The sequence below is a fragment of the Hyperolius riggenbachi genome, chromosome 3 (assembly GCF_040937935.1).
Source record: "Hyperolius riggenbachi isolate aHypRig1 chromosome 3, aHypRig1.pri, whole genome shotgun sequence".
In the NCBI taxonomy this organism is placed as follows: Eukaryota; Metazoa; Chordata; class Amphibia; order Anura; family Hyperoliidae; genus Hyperolius; species Hyperolius riggenbachi.
This window is the reverse complement of record NC_090648.1, coordinates 184816056-184833169: the sequence shown is the minus strand read 5'-3', so window position 1 is coordinate 184833169 and position 17114 is coordinate 184816056. Positions and strand designations below refer to the sequence as shown.

The following is a 17114-nucleotide window of genomic DNA, read 5'->3' as shown; positions in this document are numbered from 1 at the left end:
TTTTACGTTACTAGAATATTTTTTTCCTATAGGACAATCTGTTAATACAACACTTGAGTTCATGTTACTTACGGGGTAACTGAGGTGGTTTTTCAATTGGAAGAAAATCATCTGGAGGTAGAGATTTGTCATCCTGCAACAGCAAAAATGATGTAAGCATAATGCTTGCCAACTGGTAAGAGCTATGAAGTCTTAAGGTCAAAATAAAGTTTACTTACCATTTTCACATGCATCGGTCTATCAAACAAGAACTGCCCATTGAACATTGCTGGAAGAAAACGCTGTTAAGGAATATCAAGTTTATAAGTGGCATTTTCTTGTATTTACTCAGGAAGGTAGTTATCCAGCACCTCAAAAGAACAGACCATGGCTTCAATTCATCAAGCATTACCGCATTCGGTAATGCTGAAAACCGCTGACTTAACGAAGCACTTTAGAAAATGTTAATTCATCAAAGCTGTTACCGAATGAGAAGCTGAAATGACACAGCAATGAGATAAATTACCGACATGTGCTCAACAAATGTTAATTCATCAAGGTTCCCACATTCGCTAACACATTCGGTGTTTATCTCAAGCTCTCCCCTGTCATTACAGGCTTCGAAAGCCTTCTGTGTGAATGTTTTCATGATTAGCAGGAGCAGGCAGCCAATAGAAACAGCCCCTGTTCTCCTGCAAGTGCCGCTGATAGGTCACACAGGCTTCTCCACACAAGCTTTCAGACCCCCCAAGCAGTGAGCAGAGAGAACGGGTCAAAATATATCCCCAGATTCCCTTCGGTGGTGTAACCCTTTCAGGCCCTGTTTGATAATGCAAAGATGCTGGTGGTGAAATCACCAAGCATGGCATTTGTAATGTCTCCAGGAAGTTCATCTACGTTGTGGCAAATAAATAAAATGTTAAGAAAGACTGATCGACAGATTCAGAGCAGCAGAGGCAGTATAAATAACAGTAACTATAACACCTTTACATGTAAAGGGATGTCTGGATGCCTTCTATTGTTATCAGCTTGTAACAACACACGGACATTCCAAGCTGCTCTGCACCACTCTGCTGTTATCGAACAGCCTTTGATGAATTGAAGCCTAGTAGTTCGGTAACTTAACGAACCTCTACCACACATGGGAAAATATTGATGAATTAGCACAGTGAAGTGTAAAATACCGAATGCGGTATTTTAAGGACTGGGGTTTTGTTATCGAACACCCTTTGATGAATTGAAGCCCATGCCAGCTTTGTACTGGATGTATTAAAGACAAAACGTGCAAGAAAGGCAAACGTGCAATAAATGAAATACTTACCTAGCCTCTGGATCCTCCACAGGCTTCTCATGCGGTACTCTGCCCAAGACCTTCCTTAAAGAGAGCCTGAGATGAGAGGGATATGGAGGCTGAAATGTTTGTATCATTTTAATTAATGCACATTGCCTGGCTGTCCTGCTGATCCTCTGCCTTTAAGCCATAGACCTTGAACCAGCATGCAGATCAGAGGTCAATGACAAATCTGACAAATTAGTTACATGCTTGTTTTAGGTGTGCGATTTAGACCCCACTGACCAGAAAGATCAGCAGCATTGCCAAGCAACTGGTATGGTTTAAAAATAAATATGGCAGCATCCATATGGCTCTCACCTCTGGTTCCTTTTAACATTGGGTTACGCTCCTCTTCTAGCACAACCATGGGCATGCTGCATCCGCGCCTGCACAATAGCAAAGTGAAGCTCATGCACGATTAGCTCTGGCATAATGCGCAGGTACAGCTGTACTAGCTCAGTACAGACCCACTAGTGCCTGAAGAGGAGCAAAGCCCTGAGGTTCCTACCAACAAGCCTTTGTTATCTTTGAAGGTACAGGCTAAGCAATGTGGGACCGTGTAGGAAGCCTCTATAGGACCCAGAGGTCTTTTTTGTACCAAAATGTTCGCTAAATACACTTTAAAGAGGTACACTGATTTCATTACAGCAGTCTGGCCTCCCACAGTGCAACAAACATGCAACCATTTCTCAGATGGAATGACCTAGACCAGGGGTGCCCATTAGGTAGAACGCGAAGGACTTCATGGTAGATCCTGACCACACTACATTTTGCATTCTGTATACACAATTGTGCTTCTAATATTGTACATAGGTAGATCATTTTGACTTGCTAATTGTTAAAGTAGCTCATAAGCGAAAAAGTGTGGGCACTTCAGACCTGGACAAACAAGCTATCAGCAGGTTATTTATTGCAGAAAAACAAACTGTTAATAACCCGTAATTTTGTGTGAATACTTTCCAATCAAGTTTTATGCTTTCAAATACCGGCAAGTGTCAGGATTTCCGAGGAAATGATGTAACCACGTCACATAAATCCCGACAATCAGGATCAGTGTGAAGCCTCAGGGCAGTGCACACAGCTAGTAACAGACGGAGGGAGCATGGACACTAGTAACAACTCAACATTTCTCCGCAAGCACAACTCTGCGCAGGGACTTGGCAAGCAGCAGCATCTGGCTGAAGGGACAACTAAAGTAAGAGGTATATGGAGGCTGCCATATTTATTACCTTTTAAACAATACCAGCTGCCTGGCAGCCCTGCTGGTCTATTTGGCTGCAATAGTGACTGAATCACACCAGAAACAAGCATGCAGATAATCTTGTCAGATCTGACAATGTCAGAAACACCTGATCCTCTGCATGCATGTTCAGGGTCTATGGCTAGAAGTATTAGAAGCAAAGGATCGACAGGGCTGCCAGGCAACTGGTATTGCTTAAAAGGAAATAAATATGTCAGCCTTCATATACAGTTGTGTTCAAAATTATTCAACCCCCACTCAAATTTAGTGTTTAGGCCAGTTTGACATTGCTTTTTATCATTTCAGTCATCTTGTTTACAATTAAATCAAATCAGTCACATTCTTAGGCTTGTGCGCTGCAACTCCTTTAAATCCCACCAGAGGGTCTCAAGCTTCAGCGTGTGCAAGGTACCATGAATGCTCTTCAGTACCAGGAAATGTGATGCAGTCCATCACAAACCTGAGGCTTGGGAGACGTTGGACCTTTTAACAGGACAATGATCCGAAGCATACCTCCAAGTCCACTAGAGCATGGTTGCAGATTAAAGGCTGGAACATTTAGGAGTGGCCATTGCAGTCACCAGACTTAAATCCAATTGAGAACCTCTGGTGGGACTTAAAGGGATACTGTAGGGGGGGGGGGGGGGGGGGGGGTTCGGGGGAAAATGAGTTGAAGTTACCCGGGGCTTCTAAAGGTCCCCCGCAGACATCCTGTGCCCGCGCAGCCACTCACCGATGCTCCGGCCCCGCCTCCAGTTCACTTCTGGAATTTCTGACTTTAAAGTCAGAAAACCACTGCGCCTGCATTGCCGTGTCCTCGCTCCCGCTGATGTCACCAGGAGTGTATTGCACAAGTCCAGTATGGTCTTTGGTCTGCGCAGTATGCTCCTGGTGCCATCAGCGGGAGCGAGGACACGGCAATGCAGGCGCAGTGGTTTTTTGACTTTAAAGTCAGAAATTCCAGAAGTGAACTGGAGGCGGGGCCGGAGCATCGGTGAGTGGCTGCGCGGGCACAGGATGTCTGCGGGGGACCATTAGAAGCCCCGGGTAACTTCAACTCATTTTCCCCCGACCCCCCTACAGTATCCCTTTAAAGCAGTTGCAGCGCGCAAGCCTAAGAATGTGACTGAACTGGAGGCTTTTGCCCATGAAGAATGGGCTAAGATACCCGTAGATCGCTGCAAGACACTTGTGTCAAGCTATGCTTCACGTTTAAAAGATGGTATAACTGGAAAAAGTTGTTGTACGAAGTACTAAGAATGAACGTCACTTGGGGTTGAAGAAAAAAAAAAAAAAAAAAAAAAAATGATAATGACGTGAGCACAGAAAATACATTTGTGGTCATTTCATTATAAAATGTTATATTTGTCTGACTTACAAGTGCCTCTAATTTAATTGTAAACAAGATGACTGAAATGATCAAAATCAATGTCAAACTGGCAAAAACACTCAATTTCAGAAATATGTTGCATGTACAACCCAGCCAAGACAACCTGACGAGATCACTATATGCCTGCTAATTTGAGGACAAATTACATTTTTAATAATATGATCAAGTCAGGGGACAGCGTTAGAACTACTTAATTTTAAAACAATTGAAAGGAGCAACTGTCCTATTTAAAATACAAAGTAGGACAGGAAGCAGCATGGCAGCTGGTAATGTGGAGCGATCTGGATGGAGCCCTTCATTTGGCTGATACCGAAACTTGTTACACCAAATGTACCGCTTTGCCATGGACAAGAATGATTTCCACAGAAATCTTCTAGTGAACTTTGGACTATTTGGCATTGGCGTTTGGGTGGTTAGAAACATGATTGACATTGACTTAACGCCTCAGCCAGGTGTATAGAGAATGTGAGTCCTGATGAGGTATGAACTTGCATTATCCACTGCCACATGTGCTGTTACAAATGCTGGACAGAGAATGGACAAATCCTGGAGCTGGCAAAGTGGGACTTAGCTGAAGACTTACCACATAATTAACTGAACTCAATTTCCATAAATACACTTTACACACACACACACACAAAAAAAAAAAAAAAAAAAAAGGAGTACACACAAAACACAAATGCAACATTTTAAATGCAGAATTTTAAAAGGATACAAATTGCTTGTACTGCTTCTATAGCCTGTTCAAAGGTAACCGTTCCCATTCCACGGCTTTTTCCATCTTTATCTTCTTTAATGTCTGCCCTCTTTACAATTCCAGCAATGCTGAACACTTCTTTTAGCTTCTTCCACCCAACTTTAAAATCAAGCTAGAAAAATATAAAAAAATGACAAAGTCAATACAAAAAAGTAAAAATATAATAGTCAATTTTATCAACAACCTTTGTCACCAAGCTCCACTTGTAAATGAAATTTTGATATAAAATGAAAACAAAATACAGATTGTTTCAACTGCCTGTGTCACCAGACAAATAAAAATGCAGCCATGGTAGATTTTAGGGCTTGCTCTAACAGGTTACTAACCTAAAAAACAAACTTCCAAATAAAAAAAACTTCTGGCAAGATAGTCAGGCGGCCAGGCTGAGCAACCTGGGAAAAAAGATAAAAATTCCTTAACGTGTACAAGGAAGTGTGCTTAAAGGGACTCCGAGCAGTGCAGTAACTATGGAAAGATGCATACCATTTTGAAGCTCTCGTGGCTGCCGCAATTTCGATCACAAAAATAACGAAAACTAAAAGGCGTAGGACGGCGGTTTAAATATCATTGGAAAATGGTATGCATCTTTCCGTAGTTACTTGTATTACGCAGGACGACACTTTCCCCAGTGTCCGCGGCTCCATTCAGCCCAATGCAATGAAATACAAGGAACCCAGGGGGATATAATTACAAACATCATGCTGGTAGGTGTGAGGATATAATTAATCAGTTGTGGGTTTGCTTAAAGGCATACCCACAGGCACTGCTCGGAGTCCCTTTAACAGTGTGACATACTATATTGGTTACACAAGTCTACCCACGAAGACTGCACAAGACGGACAAGGCTATTCTGATATACCTGACAAGTAGATGCAAGTGCAAATCCACAGGTACACTACACTTTCAGGAGTCACCTGACTGTCATACTCAGGCTATTACTTGGACATATCCACTCAGAAAAATCCATAAACATTGATCTACCTACATGACTTGAATTGTTCCCTAAATAGTGTAATACCGTATTTGTCGGACCACAAGACGCACCTAGGTTTAGAGGACAAAAAAAAATAAAAATAGAAAAAAAAATATACTAAACCTTGTGCATCCATGGTGCAAGTGCATCTTATAGACCCCGCCCCCCCTAAATTTATTATGCATCTCTTGTATCCCTCTGTACATTTTGTGTCCTCCTTTGTCATGCGAGGGCTCGTCAAGGAGTGACCCATGATTGGCATTGGTGGAGGGTAGCAGTGTACTGCCAATTAACCAATAAAATGTTGAGTGCCGAACATGCACCTTTGATTAGAAAAGTCAGGTTGAGCCATGGGTGGAGTTAAGACATCTGACACACACACACACACACACACTACATGCTGCATATGAATGGGACAGAACATTTAAGGACACATCAGTGTCCACACACTATGTACATACATCACACACAGGGAGATACCATGTGATATCTTTGACACCGCAATCATAGATAAACCCAGAGCGATTGTGGACATAGCACATAAGTAAAACTTGCTGCTGGCCGCGTCAATCAAACTCAGTTCCCTCCACAATTGGCTGAGGTGCTGTACAGGGAGAGAGTCTTAGCAGGTGATTGGTTGACCAGTGAAAGTGCTGCTGCAGCCTGCTTTAGAAGTGCCTGCTTTTTCCTGCTCTTAGCTCCGCTAGCTTATGTCCATCCACGAAACGAGTCTCTCTCCTCGCCACCTCTGTCATATCTTGCCGCTTTATGTGCCTGCTGGGTGCTATTGTGCATTAAAGTCCTTGGAGCCCGATTGCAGCTGTGATGGGGATAGATTACATTCAGGGCAGCATCGATAGCAGCATTGCAGTGACGGCAGCTAGATTGGCCCTCTCTTCCACGCCGATTATAATCCGCATGGCAGATAGATCGTCCCTCTTCTCCACGCTGAATTAAATCCACGTGCTGCTGGTTTGCTCGTTGATCGGAAGTGCTGGCCCCAGAGGCGGGACCATGGCTCGTCATTGTGGGCAATCACAGCATGCCTTTTGCTCAGGAAGTGCTGGGATTGGCCGCAATGTGGTCCCGCCTCCGGGGCCAGCGCTTCCAATCAACGAGCAGACCAGCAGCACGTGTATTTAATTCAGTGTGGAGAAGAGGGACGACAATATAGCTGCCGCCACCACAATGCTGCTGCTATTGATGCTGCCCTGAATGTAAATCTATCCCCATCCCAGCTCCAATCTCCATGGACTTTCATACACAATAGCACCCAGCAGGCACATAAAGCGGCAAGACATGACAGGTGGCGAGGGGAGAGAGACGCTCGTTGCGTGGATGGACACAAGATAGCAAAGGTAAAAGCAGGAAAAAGCAAGCACTTCTAAAGCAGGCTGCAGCAGCGCTGTCACCAGTTTACCTGACAAGAATCTATTGGCGCTGGTCTGATTAAAGCTATTGCCGCTGGTCAAAATTTTAGTATTCGTACCATAAGACACATTGACTTTCTCCCCACTTTTGGGGGAGAAAAAGTGTGTCTTATGGTCCGAAAAATACGGTATACTTTACCATGTCAACTTTTTGGTTTATGCCAAGCTATATTTAGGTTTGTCATGTTTAACCACTTCAGCCTTCAATTGTTTTCACTTTATGCATCCGAGCAATGTTCACCTCCCATTCATTAGACTATAACTTTATCACTGCTTATCACAATGAACTGATCTATATCTTGTTTTTTCCGCCACCAATTAGGCTGCATTTCCACTTGTGCGGTGCGAATCGTCGCGGTAAAAATTTGCATGCGGATGCGAATTTCGCATGCGGATGCGAATTTCGCATGCGGGTCTATGCAAATTTCCATGCGAATTTGCATGGATGACGATGTTTGCGAATTTAACCATGGCAGTGCTGGTGTGCTTTTCCATTGTTTCTATGCGAATTTGCATGCAAATTCGCATACCCAAACCTCATGCGAATTTCCAATTAAAAGAGACACTGAAGCGGAAAAAAAAAATATATGATATAATGAATTGGTTGTGTACTATGAATAATTACTAGAAGATTAGCAGCAAAGAAAATATTCCCATATTTTTATTTTCAGGTATATAGTGTGTTTTCTAACATTGCATCATTCTCTAATATGTGCAGATTACACAACACTCAGCATTCAAAATGATTTCTTCAGAGCAGTCTGAACTAATGACCTCTCCTCTGGCAGATAAAAAGAAAACTGTTCACTTACAGTTGAGATAATAAAAGTCAGAAGACCGCCCTCTCCACGGCTTTGAAAGTCGTGGAGATTAATGGCTTTTTTGCATAGAGATAACTGGAGTTTAACTCTTCCTGTACTGGAAACAATTATACTGATGTATCTGATCTTAATGTTTTATTTCTTAGCTGTGCTACACATACAAATCATATCATAATTTCTTTTCGCTTTAGTGTCTCTTTATATACATTGTATGCGATTCGCATAGCGGTATGCGATATGCGAATTCTGATGGCTCTGCCATGCGAATTTTTTCTGCACAGAAAAACGCAAAGGAATCCTGACAAGTGGAAACAGTCCCATTCGCTTGTATTGCTATGCGAATCATGCGAAAAACGCATGCCAATTCGCGATAGTGGAAATGGGCCCTAAGGCTTTCTTTGGGTGCTACATTTTGCTAAGAGCTACTTTACTGTAAATGCATTTTAACAGTAAGAATAAGAAAAATTTTTTTGTTATTTCTCAGTTTTTATGCCATTATAGTTTTAAAATACCACATGCCTCCATAATTAAAACCCACTTATTGTATTTGTCTAATAGTCCCAGGTATTACACAGTTTAAATTATGTCCCTATCACAATGTAGGGCGACAATATTTGGAAATAAAAAAGTGCATTTTTTTTCCATTTTGCATCCATTGCTATTTACAAGCTTATAATAAATAAAAATATTTCATCTTTACATGAATATTTAAAAAGTTTAGACCCTTAGGTAAATATTTACGCGTTTTTGTTTTTTTATTGTAATGTTTTTCTTTTGTTTGTACTATTAAACATTGTATTTGGGTATTTTTGGGAGGGTGGTATGTAAATAGTATTTTTTTATGTAAATGTGTTCATTGTTTTACATGTGGATGTAGTTTTACTTTGAGTTTGTTTACATGATGTCACTCTAAGCGTAACAAGTACGCTTAGAGAGACGTAGGGGAACGTAAGAGGCAGAAAAAGTAAGGCTTCAGAGAGAAGCGGTCGCTTTTTCTGCCGGAGAAAGGAATCCTTGATCGGGCACCACGTCCCGATTCATTGATTCCTGGGCTAACAATCCACGGCCGGGAGCTCACATGGCCTTCTGGACGTAGCCTTTACGTCCAGAAGGCTTAAATGGTTAAAGGGGAAGCCCAACAGAATAAGGTAACAAAAAAATCATATATTGATTGCTCAGGGGAACGGAAAAAAAAATACCCAGTTAGGCCTAGTGCACACCGAGCGGTTTTTGGAGCGATCCGCCGGCCGCATCCACCTGGAAAAACGCTTGTCTAATGTATTGCAATGGGATAGTGCACACCGGCGGTTTGAGGTTTTTGCCAAGCCGCAAACGCGCCTCCTGCTGTGCGTTTGCGGATTTCAGAAGGGTTTCGTCCTCAAAGTATAGGAAAAACGCAAACCGCTCTGAAAAACGCTACTTCAGAGCGGTTTGCCAGGCATTTGTTACAGAAGCTGTTCAGTAACAGCTTTTACTGTAACAATATGTGTAATCTGCTACACAAAAAACGCACCCAAAACCGCTAGGTATGTTTAGAAAACGTCTCTAAACATACCTAGAATCGCTCTGAAATCAGCTCCCAAAAACGCTAGCGTATTGCGGATCTGCTAGCGGTTTTGGTGTGCACTGGGCCTAACTGCATTAGTGAAGATAAATGACGAGGGCATTTTACGCATATATTTAAATAAAAACAAAAAAAAAAAAACTGGGGTAAATTTGGAAGTCAGGTAAAGCGGCTAATAGATTATCAGTGCTAATAGAATATTGGCAATACTACTGAAGACCCACCAACAGAACATGTTTTTCAGGAAACCACACACATTCACAGGCGAAGTAATTCGTGTCTCAGCAGAGCTGATTAGCTACCCCTGTGGATTTCCCAAAAACCATGTACTGTTGGGCCTTGAAGACAGGGGTTGGTTGAACACTTCCCCTACGCTTAAAGAAACTCTGTAACAAAATTTTCAGCCTTAGTTCTTCTATCCTATAAGTTCCTTTGCCTGTTCTAATGTGCTCTGGCTTACTGCAGCCTTTCCTAACTGCACAGTGGCTGTGTTATCTCTGTTATATGATCTAATCTGTTTGGCTCTGTTGGGCTAAGGCTGGAATGTGCAGGGCTGCTTGTGATTGGATAGAAGTGATACACACCCTCTGCAGGCCCCCTGCAGGCTCTGTATGACTCACACACTCTGCTTATGTGAGCCTATCACAAGCTGGTTAGTTTGTAAACACTGCCTAAAACTGTTAATTACAAGTCAGGATTGCAGCAGAGAGTGGCAGAAACAGCACAGAGGGGCCCAGGAGAATATAATGAATAGAATGGTATGCTTTTTGCTGTAAAAATTTTAGAGTACAGATTATCTTTAACACTACCTGTCCTTGCAATGTAATTTGGGCTGTGGCTAGATCAGACGTCCAAATTATACATATGGTGGCGGCGAAAATCCCCCCCCCCCCCCCGATACGGCAGCGATGTAAATATTTACCTCCTCGACTCCAGCGCAGGCGGAGGGGCGAAAGTAGCCGATCTCCATCGCGCCGCTCTACTGCACAGACGCAAGTCTCCTGCGCAGTAGAGCGGACCCGACGGAGATCGGCTATTTTCGCCTATCTCCGTGCAGAGCGCCGCAAAAGTGCCCCACGCTGGAGCCACGAGAGGTAAATAAGCGCTTATCAAGCTTGCCAAGGGAGGATTCCGGGACTCTTCGGGGGAGCCAGCGCTGGACTGCCTGCAGCTACAAGAGTGGGGGAAACCTCATTGGGACCATGAGGCCTCCCCCTCCTTAGGTGAGTACTCCTGAGGGAAACTTTTTGTTACAGGGTCTCTAAGTAAAATAGAGGTGCTAAAGGCATGGCCCAGCTGTAATATTAATTAACCCTTTGCACACCTGCAAATACTCACTGCAGACCAACCAACCAGGAACCACCGCTATCCCTACATCCAAGTTAAAAAGCAGAGGCCGTTACTCTCAGCCTTCAAGTCGCGGCGGGAACCGCTCCTTCTAGACGGGAAGAAAATAATGATCTTCAATGATTATTCTGCCGACGTTACCAAGCGCCGCCAAGCTTTTAATGAGGTCTGCTCCGAACTGGTGAAAAAGAAAGTCAAATTTGCACTGATGTACCCAGCAACCTTGAAAGTAACGGCCAAAGATGGGGAGGTTTACATCTTCAAAAAGCCCTCAGACGCCAAAAAGTTCCTCTCACATCCATCTGCGTTTAAAAGCCCGGCCAAAGAATCTGCCCACCAACCTACGGAGGATCCGGGACCAAACAATTAAGAAGAGACTGTCCGGGCGGCTGTAAGTTTGGTAATGATCCTTAGCTGGGGACTGCCATTATTCCTTTTGTTTTTTTTTCTTTAACAATAACTGCATGGCTGCCCATATACATTAAGCGATAGTTTTAATGGAGACCAGCGAAGTCGGGGGAACAGGAGAGAAGATTCACTGAGGGATAGAGATGGTGGAAGTGACATGCGGGGAAGAAGTGAAGTCCGATACAGGAGGGGAGAAGAGTTGGAAATTGAGCTCAAGGGGAAAGTTTGATATCTGTTCACGGAACACAGGGTTAAGGGGTATAGTATGGGGGGGGAGGGTTTTCTGCTTGGTCACTCCTGGCTTCAAGTTATCATATGTGGATGCTGTGTGTTTGTTTAACTATCAAAGGAAACTCTGATCGCCGAGCCCATCGTCCTCGCACGGGGCGCCTAATACACGACCGATATCTAGATGACACTTAAGGTTGTGTCATGGAATGTGAAGGGCCTGCGATCCCCATCAAAGAGATCGCAGGTCCTGCGCCATCTAAAGAAACTGCACGCGGATGTGGCGATATTGCAGGAAACACCTCAAACTGGGGGAGGTAAAACTAATGCGGAAAAGCTGGGTAGCTGAGGCGTACGAATCTCCGGCACCGAACCGCAAAGCAGGAGTCTTGACTCTTATTAGTAAGACGGCTCGAGCGAAATCAGAGTTTCTTTGGTCAGATGAAGAGGGGAGATGTTTAGGAATAAAGCTTTCCATGCCAGGAGACACGGTTACAATCTTTAATATATACGGCCCAAATTTAGGCACGAGCCAGTTCTTGCAGGGCCTACAATGGCAGTTAACAAAAGCGATGCCCAACAATCTCATAATAGGAGGGGACTGGAACACAGTAATGCATACAGATGAGGATAGATCAGGAGGAAACCATGCTAGACACCACCCAGGGTATAGAGTAACCCCTCTAGCCAAATTCCAAACCACAATGCAGCTGACTGACACGTGGAGATATACACATCCATATGATCGGGAATACTCATTCCACTCGGCAGTGCATGGGACCTTCTCCCGTCTAGATTATGTCTTTGTGAACGAGCGCCTAATAAATAGAATAAAGGAGGCTGAAATTGGGGATATAGTGATCTCTGATCACGCCCCGGCAATCTTGGACATACAGGAAATGACCCAGAAGGGCACTGACATAATCTGGAGGCTTCCATCCTTCCTTCACGGCGATGAAGGATTCCATGCGCTGCTTAAGGGATGGTGGTTCGAATACAGCGAAGACAACAAAGATCATAAGGCAACCCCCCTTCTCTTTTGGGACACTGCTAAGGCAGTCCTAAGAGGCCGCATAATGGCATATGTGAGTGCAAAAAAAAAGGAAACATCTAAGAAATACATGGAGGCAACTCTGCGGGTCAGAGAGGCCTTTAGGAAATACAAGCTATCCCCAAATACACAGACAAAAACTGACTGGCTTTCGGCTAAAGCAAACTCAGACAAATGGTTTAAGGACAAAGAAGCGATGTCCAGATCATACACAGAGTTGAAATATCATAAACATGGCAGTAAGGCAGGGCGCATTCTAGCTTTTATGGCGCGGGGTCATTATGCACCTACAGAAATACATGCCATCAGGGACGAGGGAGGAAGCCTGATATACTATCCGAAACAAGTAAACGAGCGATTCAGACGATTTTATGAGGCACTATATGCTGACGCTGGGGAAGTAGACGCTGAGGGCATTCAAAATATCTTGGGGAGGATAAAATTACCTAAACTTACTCAGGAAGAGGTAGAAGGCCTTAATGCAGATATCACTGAGGGGGAAATTAAAGCAACCATAAAGAACTTAGCCAACCATAAAGCACCAGGCCCAGATGGGCTCCCAGGGGAGTTCTACAAAATTATGCGCGACGAGATATCCCCAATACTTCAAAGGGTATACAGCACGACACTAAAGGGCAAAGGTTTCCTGGGAACAGGAAACGAAGCCTACATTAAATTACTTCTCAAGGCGGGGAAGGATCCACAAAACCCAGGATCCTACCGCCCAGTTTCCTTAATCAATCAGGACACAAAGTTGCTCTCTAAAATAATGGCTGACAGGTTAGCAGAAATCATGCCTAAACTAATTAGTGGGGAGCAAGTAGGCTTTATCAGAGGGAGAGCAGCAGTCACCAACATTAGAAAAGTACTTCTAGTACTTGAACAAGTTAAAGCATACCCTAAAATGCACAAAAATTGTGCCCTGGTAACTTTCGACGCAGAAAAAGCGTTTGACGCTGTTAGATGGAGCTGGATTGAGGCAGTCCTCCTTAAAATGGGATTTCAGGGGTCATTCCTCACTATGTTTCAATCCATGTACAAATCTCCTCAAGCTCGGATATTCACGCAGGGCTTCCTCTCTCGCCCCCTCTTACTGCACAGAGGCACTAGACAGGGGTGCCCCTTGTCACCCCTTCTGTTCAATATCTCCCTGGAACCCATGGCTAGGCTCTTACATAACAACCTGGATGGCATACGCTTAGGTGATAGGAGAGTAGTGCAGGCCCTATTTGCAGATGACCTCCTACTCTTCCTTTCAGATCCAATTCAGCAATTACCAAGAGCTTTAGAAATTATGGAGGAAGTAGGTCGCCACTCAGGATTTAAAATTAATGCAGCCAAATCCGAACTGCTAATGCTCTCCAAATTCGCAGACCATGAATCTGTTAAAGGGCTAGGACTGCAAGTTGCAAAAGAAAAAATTAAGTACCTAGGGATAGACATAGGCAGAGACCCGAATTCCCTGTACACACGTAACTTCTCCCCGCTTATTAAATCCATAATTGACCAAATCCAAGGCTGGAAGGAAATCCCATTAGGGGTTACTGGAAGAGCAGCGCTAATTAAAATGATTAGCTTTGGGAGATTGCTATACCCTATGCAGGTCATTCCTCTCCTGCTAAAGCACAAAGATATCAGAGCCTTAAACACTACATTCACTAAATTCCTGTGGAGGGGTAAACGCACTCGCATATGCCTGACAAGACTACAACTCCCGAAAGAGATGGGGGGCATGAGCTTTCCAAACATCAGAAAATATAATTTAGCATGCATGTTCCGCCATGTCAGAGACTGGATTGCCAATACAGGCCACTTTTCAAACATAGAGTTAGAAAGCCAGGTAGCGGAACCGTGGGAGCTTACCGGCCTATTGCACACAGGATGGTCCTCCCTACCACTCCGTCTTAAGTATAATGTGATTTATAGAGACACCCTTCTAACTTGGAGGGAAATACGTAAGCTATTTCATCTCCCCTGGAAGATTTCGAAATATATGCCCCTTGGAGGAAATCCGGGCTTTAAACCGGGCTCCCTTCATGAACATTATACAGTTTGGGCAGAAAAAGGGGTCACCAAATTGGGCAACCTACTGGATCTCCGGGAGCATAGGCTCTTGACCCTGAGAGAGTTATCCCAAAACTATGGTATACCAAAATCAGATTTTCTTATTTACAACCAAATCCGGTCATACGTTAGGGCTAACTTGCAAAGCATAGCCTCAATAGCAGAAATTCTACCATTTGATCTTTTCCTAAAGCCAAGGGGAGAGAGGCTATCCCTCTCGGAGATCCAAAAATCTATTGCAGCAATAGGGATGGAAGAGAAGGCAGTTCATAACATGAGCAGCTGGACAAGAACATTCCAGATCCCAAACTTAGAAAAAATTATACTGGAGGGCAATAACTTGGTGAGAAAAGTAATAGTAAGCGAAAAATGGAGGGAATCCCACCTGTTACTGATCAACAAGGCTAAATACGCCTTTAATATAATCTATAAGACACCGAGACCAGGGTATCTGAACCATTGCCCCAAGTGTGGCCACCCCCAAGCCAATATGGTCCATTGCATATGGGACTGCCCCTCAATCCAAGCTTTCTGGGACACAGTATGTACATTTGCAGGCAAAATGGGTAAAAGTACCATAATTAAGGAACCGATGCTCCTCCTATTCAATGCTACTCCTGTGGAGAACGGATCAGCTCAACCTGCGAAGCTGCAGGACATTATACATATAACAATGTTGGCAGCAAGGAAAACGATCTTTAATAGGTGGATATATCCTACACCTCCCACACTTTGGGACGTTACTGAGGAACTAAGGCATCTAATGCTTATGGAAAAACTGGACGCAACAATGAACTTGGATAAAGGAACAAAAAAATTCTTCAACAGATGGAAGCCCTTCTTGTTGCATACAATGTCAGACCCAGACCTACATCATCTAATGCAACCCTTCAGATATACCTCATGGTATGCTAAAGCAGACCTATTGGGCTCTCTAGGCAGACTAAAAGTTCGGGCTTGAGGCACCTTCAACGTACTTGACCATGAAAGACCTTATTAGCAGATACTAGGACTTACGCAATTAGACTTTAAACATATCAAGCAGGAGTGACCAAGGGGTGGGCAGAGGGGGGGAGGGGTGGGGGGAGGAGGGATGGTTTCCAGATGTAACACCTACATGTCTCATATGATACCTTCATTTGGAAAGGTCGTTTCAGCTGTTATGGTTTATTGGAAAATGTAATAAAACACTTGTGAAAAAAAAAAAAAAAAGCAGAGGCCTCCGTAAGAAAAGGGGAAAAAAATTGCATGATTTTGCAGCCCTCTATGCCACGCAGAGGCTTCCCTGGGTTTGTATATGTCCAAATCCCGACCCTATAACATTCAACTATACAGTGCATCAAAATATTAGAAGCACATAATGTTAATCTGTCACTTTTTTTTTCTGAAAAACTGAAAAGCCACAACCCCACCGCACAAATTTTTTGAATACATCTCAGGGCTCGTTTCCACTATTGCAGGCGAATTCTGCAGCTCTTGAGTTTTTTCACCGCTGAAAAAAAAAAAACGCATCTCAACAACGCTACAGTGGAAACAGGCCCATCCACTTGCATTACATGTGCGAATCTGCATGCGTCCGATTCGCAATAGTGGAAACGAGCCCGTAACCTTTTGAGGACCACAGGCTTACACCCCCCCACCTTGTGACCAGGCCATTACCGTACCTTGTGGCCAGGCAATCACCTCTCATAGGCATCAGCCTATTAGTGGGATTAGGCTGTGTGCCACTCCTGGGGACAGCTGGGTGAAAACTGTCCACTGTACAGCATTGCGCTAGATCGCAGATGCACAAATAACAATACAGTTGTTTCTTAACAGCTTGTCAGCTCTGATCTCAGCTGCCAGGCTGTTCACTGATGTCACTGCAGGAAATGCACACGTTCCCTGCTAATCTATGCCTCCAGGACGTGACGCTATCTGGCGTTAGGCGGTGCTCCCACCAGCATTAGGCGTCTGGCAGTGGGTTAAAGTGAGTGAGTGAGTGAGTGAGTGTGTGAGTGTGTGAGTGAGTGTGTGGAGAAGGGGGCGGCAGACAAAAAAAAACAAACAAAAAACCATTTAAAGCAACTTACATTTGCAACAAAAACTGTTGTTCCAAGTCTGCCACCTCTAAGAGCACTGATTATCTCTGGTGGTATATTGGGATTATTAACAATTGAAGGTGGAAGGTTTAATATAGCAGGCCCCATGTCAGGGTTATGACCCCCAGGAAACTGCCCTCCTGTACGCTGCAGAACTCTTCGAGCATGTTCTCCCTCTGGATCCTGTCAAAGACATACAAATATGTTAATCATGAACATATACATACATACCCTTGTACTGCTGCAATGTCAAAGAAGAACTATAACATCAGTACTCCTCTACCTAGCAGGAGGTAAGCAAGAGTGTTCAATTTGCAGTTTAATCCTACTTTTGGATGCAACTTTGCAAACCTGTGTAAGGAGGTCCACTCGTGGGAAGATTGGCAACTGTCTTAAGCAGGGGTCCCCAAACAATTTGGGTCGAAGGGCGAGTCAACGTACTTCAGAC

At 43.9% G+C, this 17114-nt stretch overlaps 1 protein-coding gene across 1 annotated transcript in view; it reads right to left on the bottom strand.

Moving 5' to 3' along the window:
* MYEF2 (myelin expression factor 2) overlaps positions 1-17114 on the bottom strand; it is a 47598-nt gene that overhangs the window by 15896 nt on the left and 14588 nt on the right. The window contains exons 6-9 of the mRNA XM_068275429.1: positions 16658-16849; positions 4658-4811; positions 219-268; positions 73-133 (exon numbers count right to left, since the gene is read on the bottom strand). Coding sequence (XP_068131530.1) covers positions 73-133; positions 219-268; positions 4658-4811; positions 16658-16849 — 457 coding nt within the window. The remainder of the gene's footprint in view (positions 1-72; positions 134-218; positions 269-4657; positions 4812-16657; positions 16850-17114) is intronic.